The 10,203-nt window shown below is 35.6% G+C and overlaps 1 protein-coding gene across 4 annotated transcripts in view; it reads right to left on the reverse strand.

Annotated features, from left to right (window-relative positions):
• LOC141362976 (uncharacterized) overlaps positions 1-7,775 on the reverse strand; it is a 39,011-nt gene extending 31,236 nt beyond the window's left edge. For 2 of the 4 annotated variants that reach the window (XM_073865365.1, XM_073865366.1), the window contains exons 1-6: positions 7,516-7,775; positions 7,123-7,182; positions 3,359-3,661; positions 2,937-3,254; positions 2,692-2,820; positions 2,143-2,457 (exon numbers count right to left, since the gene is read on the reverse strand). In XM_073865365.1, the coding sequence (XP_073721466.1) occupies positions 2,143-2,457; positions 2,692-2,820; positions 2,937-3,254; positions 3,359-3,661; positions 7,123-7,182; positions 7,516-7,624 (1,234 nt within the window). In that variant the 5' untranslated portion in view covers positions 7,625-7,775. The remainder of the gene's footprint in view (positions 1-2,142; positions 2,458-2,691; positions 2,821-2,936; positions 3,255-3,358; positions 3,662-7,122; positions 7,183-7,515) is intronic. The other 2 variants (XM_073865364.1, XM_073865367.1) reach the window with 2 other exon arrangements.
• Between the last annotated feature and the right edge of the window lie 2,428 nt (positions 7,776-10,203).

Here is a 10,203-nt window from a genome sequence, read left to right on the forward strand (position 1 = left end):
AGATGATCAGAACAATTTTGGAGAAGATCAGGATGATTTGTTTGAGAAATCATTTTGTCCAGAAATCAAGCTGCGTAGAAACTACAGCATCAGAGTCACAAGAGTCCTCCCAAGAAATGTGTAAGGTGTGAACAAATGGCAAAAACAATGTCACGTTTTATAGTGAGGACGCATGTCATCGCGAACAAGGTACCTTTCAGCTCTTTGATATGGGTTTTAACTCCTTAAGTGGCGCTGTCCCTCTCACGGGACACCTAAGTTTACGTCAATATTTTCCATATAAATTTTATGTATATCACAATAAACTATATATTGTTGGAAAGGTCTAAGCCTCTAGAATACATATATCAACAGTGTTTTATAAAATAAATTATGTAGGGAGAGTAATTGATTCAATTTTAAAGAGAGTGCGCCTCAAAACATTTATATCCTGATAAATGTCACTGTCCCGCCAGAGGGACACCAACATTTACTTCAGTGTTTTGCATATGAATTCTTATCCAATCATGACAAACTATATATCATTCGAAAGCTCTAAGAGTGTAGATTTCATTTATTATCACTATTTTGGTAAAGGAATGACATAGTGAGAGCTATTTTCTAAAATGCCACTGGTATACAGGTGGGCCCACGTTGTTGTTTTATATTTGTAACACTAATACCCTGTTCCAAACCTAAACAATCATGACAAACTATATATCACTGGAAAGCTCTAAGAGTGTAGTTTTCATATTGCATCACCATTTTGGGAAAATAATGATGTAGTGAGAGTCAGTTTCTAAAATGTCAAGGGGCCACAGTTGGACTCAATTTGTTTTTGCATATGTATAGCACTAATACCCTGTTCTAAACCTAAACAATCTTGACAAACTATATATTGTTGGAAAGCTCTAGGTGTGTAGTTTTCATATTTCATTGCCATTTTGAAAGAATTATGACGTAATGAGAGTCAGTTTCTAAAATGTCAAGGGGCCACAGGTAGGCCTAATTTGTTTTTACGTATTTATAAGACTAAAACCCTACTCTAAACCTAAAAAATCATGACAAACTATATATCACTGGAAAGCTCTCAGAATGTAGTTTTCATATTTCAAAGTCATTTGATGATAGAAATAATGAAGTGACAGTTTTTAGTTACATGACCCCACCCCCCATAGGAATGCATATTAATTTTATATATTCATAATTCTAATATCATATTATAAATCTTCAAAAATATTGACAAACTATATATTGTTGGAAAGCTCTAAGAATGTAGTTTTCATATTTCAAAACATTTTTGCATTAATAATAATGCAGTGATAGTAATTGAATAATTTGTCACAAGTGTATGCTGCAAACCGTTGACACCTACTGGCCGTTGTTGGCAAAACCACTAAAAGTGTGACACACACCTCATTTTTTGTGATTTTAACTTGAAATTTGGATCAGAACTACTTGAGACTTATAGCTTCATGTTTGCATTATTACTTTTCTGAAACATTTAAATTTTTATAATTTTATTTATAAAATTAATATGTTATGGAATTATTTTTATTTATTAAAACAAATGTAAACTCCTATAACAATTGAAATATTTAATATTTTCACCTCCTTTCACCTCTGTGAAAACCCCCAAGGTGTCTTCTTTAAAACAAGACCAAGATTAGGCCTCTAGACCAAAAAATGCCAGAGTTATATTAATTTGAAGATGTATATCACAATTTCACCCCCCCACTCTAAAGGTATTTGCGCCACTTAAGGGGTTAAATACAGATTACCATTCACGACAAGAAATGTCTGTAAACTGGAATAATGGAGAGATCAGGAATCTTCATAGAACAGAACGCGTCATGCGCAAGTTCATGATCAGATCAGAAAATGGTTTCCCCAGGGAGAAATAGCGGATGATAAGCAAACTTACACATCTTTCTGTAATCTGTTAGAGAAATATATGGATTGGCTGTACACACGAGGCCAAAAGGGTGTCTGTTTCAGATTTATCCACTCTTGGACCCAGTTTAAAAACGACAGATCCGTCTGGATGAAATGCCAATTCAATAAAAATAAATCTATACATTTACAGCTGAACACGTCTCCGTGTGGACACACTCTAAAACACTCCTAAAATCATTATAGCATTAAAGTAATTGATTTTCTCACCTCGGACAACAACTCTGAATCTCTTTGATTTAGTGATTTTGTTTCTTCTGGTGATCTCTCGATGATAATCTCCAGAGATCCTGATTCTGACATCATTGATGGTGAGATCTCCGGTCCTCTTATCCAGATGAAGTTTGTTTCTAAATCTCTCATCATCAGTATATGGGACATTATAGGTCTTTTTATGAACCTGAGCGATGATGGGGCCTTTTGCTCCGAACCGCCAGATTATTTTATGATGGTCTTGTATTTCAGTGATCCCAGTTTTCAATATGGCAGAATTTCCCTCCATCACTGACACAGTCTTCATTTTATCTGTCTCAGACAAACAGAAAACATTCAAGAACAGTTTTAGAAATATCATATGAATCTCACAAGACTGAAATACTTTTATGTTGCTAAATTGTTTCCTTAAAATTAACACCCTTCAGGAAATTACCCTTTGAATTAGACAATCATGTACATCAATCTAAAAGAACACTTCCTCTACAGTACAGTACAGTACAGTACAGTACAAAAACTCAATCATCGGTAGATTACACCAGTTACCTTTGAGATGAGAGTATTTCCTCCTATATCCAATAGCCACAACCAGTATTATAGCTCCCAGTATAGGCAACAGGACAGCAGCACATATCAGTCCTGTATATGATGTAGACAGTTCTGGTTCTGCAGCGGCTATAGAGAGACAAACATTAATGCACAACAGTTAGTCTTAGTGTATTTGCCATATAAAATCAAAAATGTTATAAATAACTTAAACTTAAAAAGAAAATTTAAAGATTTGATCTTACCCACAAACACATTGTATCTCTTGTATATAGTCTCTTTGATGTTGGAGATCTGTAGTTGATAAACTCCTGTGTTTGTAGTTTTGAGATCTTTGATGGTGAGAGATCCGGTCTGATGATCCACATGAAGTCTGTCTCTGTATCTCTCATCAAAATCATATGAGATGTTATGATTTATGATGATTTCAACTAGACGAACGTCTGGATTTGAAGGTCCAAACATCCACATCATTAGATTGTGTTTCTTTATTTCAGTCACTCCAGTGTTCAATGTGACCGAATCTCCTTCTCTTTTGTTTTCTACTCCAGCAAAAAACACATCTGGAAAAAAATACGCAGATGTTTGTCAGATTTATTTTATGACACAAAAATATTAAAAACAGGGAGTGCAAATAAGAAAATTGCTAGTTATCTTAGTTACTCACCCTGTACAGTAAGACTGAATGTTTTGATGAAGGTTTCATTTGTGATTATTTTTAGTTGATAAGGTCCAGCATGTTTGGTTCTGATATCGCTGATAGTGAGAGATCCAGTCTGATTGTCCAACTGAAGTCTGTCTTCAAATATCCCATCATCAGTATCATACAAATTAATATTTCCTTCATTCATTTTAGCTATAATACCATCTCTGTACAACCAGATCAGATAAAGTTTACGTATGTCAGTAACTCCAGTTTTAAATGAGACTACATTTCCCTCCAGCACTGAAACTTCCTCACCAAACACAGCTGAAAAACAAAGACAGATACTCAGCCTTACAGTGAGTTTACCACAGTTCTACCTTCAGTTTATAATGTTAAACGGATTGTGGGTACACAAGTGTAAATTAAAAAAAAATCTATATTCCAGTATAGTAAAGTACTAGAAAAATCATTTTAAAATGCAAAAATATATCAATAAACTATATCTTTATGCAACAGGTGGTTAAAACGCCAAAGTATTACCAACAACAATAAAATTTAGCATTTTTTCTTTCAACAAAACAACTTTTAAAGGATAGCATTTTATATGATAAAACTTCATTAATGCTATTGTACTACACTCTTAGAACAGATGTGTTAAAACAACACAATCAGTGTTAGTTAGGGCACAACACACTAAATGCTTTGTCCCAGAATACACACATCTGTGTTTTTATTGGAACAACACGTTTTGTGCTACTTAACACAACCTGTGTATTATTTGAACACAAAATTACACATAATATGTTAAATAGCATAACACAAAAAATTTGTAAAAATTGAACACATAGCCTACTTTCTTAGTGTGTACTAAACTTACACTAGAGACCACGCCCGCCGACAGGGGGGGACAAACGGGTCTGTTGTCCCGGGCCCAGGGTGGGGGTGGGCCCAGAGGGGGGCCCAGAACTGGAACCTATGGAATTATTGTTAAAAATAAAGAAAATATTTTATTCATTTGATTTGAAGTTCAGTACGCTCAAAATGTCCGGTCAGACTCAGCACAAGTCCGGTGCTCAGAAAATAAAAGAAAAGAAGAAAATATAGGCCTTATAGAGGAAAATAGAATTCCTAATTCTCCCCATTAGGAATCTGTGACCGCAGATATAGTCACTGCATCGCGTGTGTTTAGAAGTCTGTGCTGTTTTCTGTGAGGTTTTTATGAGAGAAAGCACAAACTATTTAATATTTCATGTGTAAAACTTGAATTTGAAATAAAACTTACCGCGGAGAAGATAATGAGACGAGATCTCTATTGCTAAGTGACGCGACAATTATTTATTATTTCAAATCCGTTTACAAGATAAATATAAATTGTTAAACAGATGAAATTATCTTGATATAGGCTACATTCATAATGAGAAGCCTTTTCTTTTTACTGTTACACTGTAGACAGTAATATATGTATTTTATATAAAACTCTATGGTCGTGACAGCACATTGTTCATTATCTGTTGGTTCATGTTGGTCCAGTTTAATTCAGGGTAATCCTTTAATAAAATGTAATTATAAAATATTTTATTGTTTTGTAATATTCACAGCGCACATTCTCTCAAATGAATGTGCTTAATGTGCTTAAAACATGTTTAATTATTCTGCAAAATTCCGCATAGATTTTGCAAAAGAAATCCGCAGAAATAGCAAAAAATAACTCCTTGCACAGATTCCTTATACAGCTGTACTACTCTTGCAGCAATTAAAGCAGTTCAGATTTGTTTTAAATGGCAAAATAGTTATATTTCTTTTTTTTATTTACATTTTAGAGTATTTTTGTTTGTTCCAACAAGCGGTTAGCAGCCGACAGCAAGTTGACGACATGTTTGATGAATTGAACTCTCAAATCAACACTTCACTTGTCATTAATAACAACTACATAAAATATATATTTCCAGCATATCACAGTGTTAGTTTAAACGTTTATTATCTACACACACTATTTTTTAAAAGCGGAGGCAGGTTGCTCTGCTGCTCGCAGCTGCAACGGGGGCAGAAATATAAAAATGAAAAGGGCTATAGCTACAAAACGAAACGAAATAAACATGAAACCGAATAAACATGCAACCTGCTTACAACTTCGCTATGCATATATAGATTATGTATTGGATGCTGTTTGCATAGATTATGCGCAGTATCCAAGGTTTTAGTCCTCCATTAATATTTTTTCCCGGTGCGCTGCGGTACTGCTGTTAAATACGCAACAGCTGCATTGTAAATGTGTGGCTGGCTGTGCTTATAGCGGACTCGTGCTATAGGTTAAAAGTCTTACTACGTTTGTTTTGCAATTATCGTCTGTCAAAATGTTATTTTAATTAAATTGAAAAATATAAAAAGACGGAGAAGCCTAAATAAGCTCGAGGTCCGCCCGCGTATCAGCTGTGAGGTTAAAATTGGCCGAAACCCGACCTGAGGGATGTAAAAAGGTCGGGTCGGGCTTGGGCTGAAATGCAGGGCTCTACCCTCAGTCGCATTCATTGAGAAAAATGCAATGCATGCTCATCATGAAAGCTCTTTACAAAATAATATCCCTCTGGGCTTTTGGTTCAAAGGCGTGCATGTTTGGAGAAATTTTGATTGAGTTTATATGTTTACTTCAAATTTCTAAAGAGGGGAGTAATATTTATTCAATTTTTAGTCCAAACACGGCATAATATTAGCTGAAGTTGTTTTACTGATATTTCCAATAGTCTGTTCATAATTCATACGTGATTATGATATTTTGTGTCAGTATACAGTGTCAGTACACTGAAAAAAAATATTCATTGAATTTAATCAGTTTTTTAAGGTAAGTGGTTGCAATCAATTTATTTAAGCTACATTTAAACAAAAGTTTTATATTTTATTTTACTTTACTAATCTTTTTTGTTTAAATGTAGCTTAAATAAATTGATTGCAACCGCTTATCTTAAAAAATTGATTAAATTCAATGAATATTTTTTTTCAGTGTACTACATTTAAAGGTGCAGTGTGTAGATTTTAGAAGCATCTAGTGGTGAGGTTGCAAATTGCAACCAACGGCTCAATCCACTCACCCCTCGCTTTTGAAACGCATAGAGAAGCTACAGTAGCCACCACCGGTAAAACATGTCATCGTCAGAGACAACTTAGTAAAAAAAGTTTGTCCGTTAAAGGTTTCTGTAGAAACAAAGCGACACAAAATGGCGACCTCCACGTAAGGGGACCCTCTGTGTATGTAGATAAAAACTTCTCATTCTAATGTAATAAAAACATAACGGTTCATTATAAAAAGGTCTTTATACACCCCTGATAATATAGTTTTGTATATTATTTTGCATTTCTGTCAAGAGATCCTTCTAAAAATTACACACTGCACCTTTAACTAAATGTTTTATACAATGTATAATATGCAATATTCGTGGGTCCTGAATCTGATAATGCCAAATGTCTTGTTACCAGTAAAAAGTAAGGGGTGGGGGGCCCTCTAAGATTATCTTGTCCCGGGCCCAGGCAAGACTGTCAGCTGGCCTGCTAGAGACACACCCAGATTTAATGGTTGCTATCATTCATAGATTCGGGTATCTTGAGCAAATACCACGTTTTATCAAGTTTATAGGTTTAATAAATGATTTTCTGATTATAAACACATGTAAGGATTTGTTACATTAAACTTGAAAGTTGCTTTCTATCACTGTCATGCAAGATAATGCAAAGTGAAAGCAAAAGTAAGAGAAAACGTTTAAACAAACAAGAAAACGTTTAAACAAACTTACCATTTAAACTTAACGAGAAGATAAAAAACAGCAACATTTTCTTTATAATTCTGTAAAATTCTGTAAGAAATCCACGTGAAAAAAATGACTGAGTGAAGATGTTAAAGAGCTCTCATTTGACACACATCATGATAACGGTACTGTAATCCAGAAAGGAGCAGATGGGGATTTTCAGGCTAACAACGTCAAATATTGACAGAGGCACGTTTAACAAAACCTTTAAAACCGAGGTTTACTTGATTTCAATAGAAATCATGAATCGCTATGTTTACTATATGTACAAGTATTTCTACTATTCTACTATATACTATTTTCTGAATTATTTGAAATAGTAGCTCGCATCAAATTCAAAAATCTTCTCCTTTAACTCCATCATTGTGTCAGCACTCTTACCTTCACTCGCTAATACAGATGTGCCTTCTGCACTATGCCAACAAAGCGACGTTGTGTCATTCCAAAAAGGGAAAAGATCACGCGCACATTCTGTTGATCTGATCCACATCTGTGGAATGGTCTGCCTGTTGTGACAAGATCTGCTTACTCTTTAAACCATGGGCCGGCGCTAGAGGTGGGCTAGCAGGGCAAGCCCCGATTATTATGATAATTTGCCTGATATGCGTCCTGAGTTTTATTGCGCGTTAAAATATGTTATATTCCAGCCGAACAGCCTAGTTTATAGTCGCCGCGTCCGCAAGAGCGCGTTGGTGCGCGCGGCAAAAATGACGTCAACGCGGAGTGGGCGGTCGCGCGCGTTGGGTGCGCGAGACCCCATTTCGCGTGGCGCTGTGCACGGCATTTTTTGTAACTTTCCGCGCGGCTCCGCATCCGAAAATGACCGAACTCGAGGCGATTCTGTCCGAGCAGGCAAGCCTGTGACGTATCTCTTTGATAAATCCAAGCAAAACAATGTATATATTTATCTGACACTCTGGAAGTAAAGTATGGAAACTTTGCAGTTTAAAACACGAATTATTTTACATGAATCAGAATGTTTGGCTTATATTTGTATTGAATGAACCACTGGATGAGGAATAAAATATAAACCTTAAGATGTCTGTACTGTTTGTTTAGTAAAAACGTTAATGAAATGATAATGTTTAATAAAGACATATTTAAAAGATTGTTGTTTTATTCATGTTCTCATATTTATATATATCAAACTCTAATGTTAAAAGCAGTAGGGTTGTTCCAGCGGACGACTTCTTCTATCCTCTTCTTTGTGTTTGTTTTTGACTTTATTGCTCGCGTCGCCGCCTGGTGGTTAAAAAAATAGTGCAACGGCGAGCGCGTTAACTATAAACGCCTCGTCCGTTTGGTGAGACGCGCGCGCGATCCGCGGAGGCTTGCGTTGCGGACCAAAGCGCGAGTATAACCAGCCTATGCTATGTTATACTCGCCGCGTCCGCAACGGCGCGTGGTGCGCGCGGCAAACATGACTTCAACGCGTGCGCGTTGGGTGCGCGAGACCCCATTTCGCGTGGAGGTGTGCACGGCATTTTTTTGTAAACTGTGCGCGCGGCTCCGCATCCGAAAATGACCGAACTCGAGGCGATTTGTCCGAGCAGGGAAGCACGTGACGTATCTCTTTGATCATTCCAACCAAAACAATGTATATCTGACACTCTGGAAGTAAAGTATGGAAACGTTGCAGTTTAAAACACGAATTATTTTACATGATTCAGAATGTTTGGCATATATTTGTATTGAATGAACCACTGGACGAGTAATAAATCATAAGATGTCTGTACTGTTTGTTTAGTATAAAACGTTAATGAAATTGTTTAATAAATACATATTTAAGAAATTGTTGTTTTATTCATGTCCTCATATTTATATATCAAGCTCTGATGTTACAAGCACCAGGGTTGTTCCAGCGGACGACTTCTTCTATTCGCTTCTTTATGTTTGTTTTTTAATTTGATTGCTCGCGTTGCGACTTTTGGCTTACCATGATTTTTCACTTCAGGATAATTGTCCAAATTATAAGTACTTCGTTAAGAATAGTGTGGTAACACTTGATTACAGTTTTTCTGAATTGCTAAAACAATTTTTTTGAAACCATCACTCATTTTCTCAAAACCTTAAACACAAATCCAATTGTCAAACTAAATTCACAGACAAAATGAAACAATTCCTTCAAAACCATTTCAGCTGTACTCAAAATCAAACTAAGCTTTCAAATCATACACACACAAGTCTATAATATAAAACACTACAAAGCATCCATTAGACACTACCTTAAAAAATGGAAAACACAACATCCAGGACATCTGCTTACAGAAAAATACATGTTTATTGTACATAACAACACATTTGACAAATACTGTTAAAAATCTATATTACTGTAATCAAAAGTTTAGTTCAGTGAATATAGCGAATACTTTATTGTAAGTACTGCAAGAAATAGAAAGTTTTCAATATTACTGTAAGCAGCACCTGTATTTTGTAAAAAGTCAGCAATCCAACTGCAAATTTTGCTAATTGCATTGTCTCTGGTGTCCTTTTCTTCATCTGCCTCTCAGATTGTTTCCAGTCCAAACAATAGGTAAAAATAACATTAGATAAAAGTGTGTAGAATTTTGAGTTGTTGTGTTTACTCGATGATAACTGTGTTGCAGTTGTGTTCAACTTTTGCCTGCCTGTGTTTAGCATTTATAAAATTCAATTCAATTCAATTTTATTTATATAGCGCTTTTCACAATTTGGTAATTGTATCAAAGCAGCTTTACATAATAGATGCAGTGAAAAGCACAGAAAATCGACAGATAGCACAACATAATACACGATAGCACAAGCAGCTAAAATTACTGCGGCTATAAATCAAAATTATAAGCAAACGTATTACTAATGTAACGTATAGAAGTTAAGCCCAAAAAGGCTGCCTCCCCGGGTTGAAAACCCCCCAGGAGAAAAAAACCCCGGATTTTAAGCCAAGGTTTTTTTCCTCCTAGGACTTTTTTTACACATTGAAACGGAAGGAGATTAAGCGGAGATTAAGCGGGTTCTGCCGGTGGTCATTGGTCAGGCATCAGCTGGACATCATGTTAAAACAAGTGCATTGCAGTGTGAAATGTGTGTTTT

This window comes from Misgurnus anguillicaudatus, unplaced genomic scaffold (assembly GCF_027580225.2).
Source record: "Misgurnus anguillicaudatus unplaced genomic scaffold, ASM2758022v2 HiC_scaffold_31, whole genome shotgun sequence".
Taxonomy (NCBI): Eukaryota; Metazoa; Chordata; class Actinopteri; order Cypriniformes; family Cobitidae; genus Misgurnus; species Misgurnus anguillicaudatus.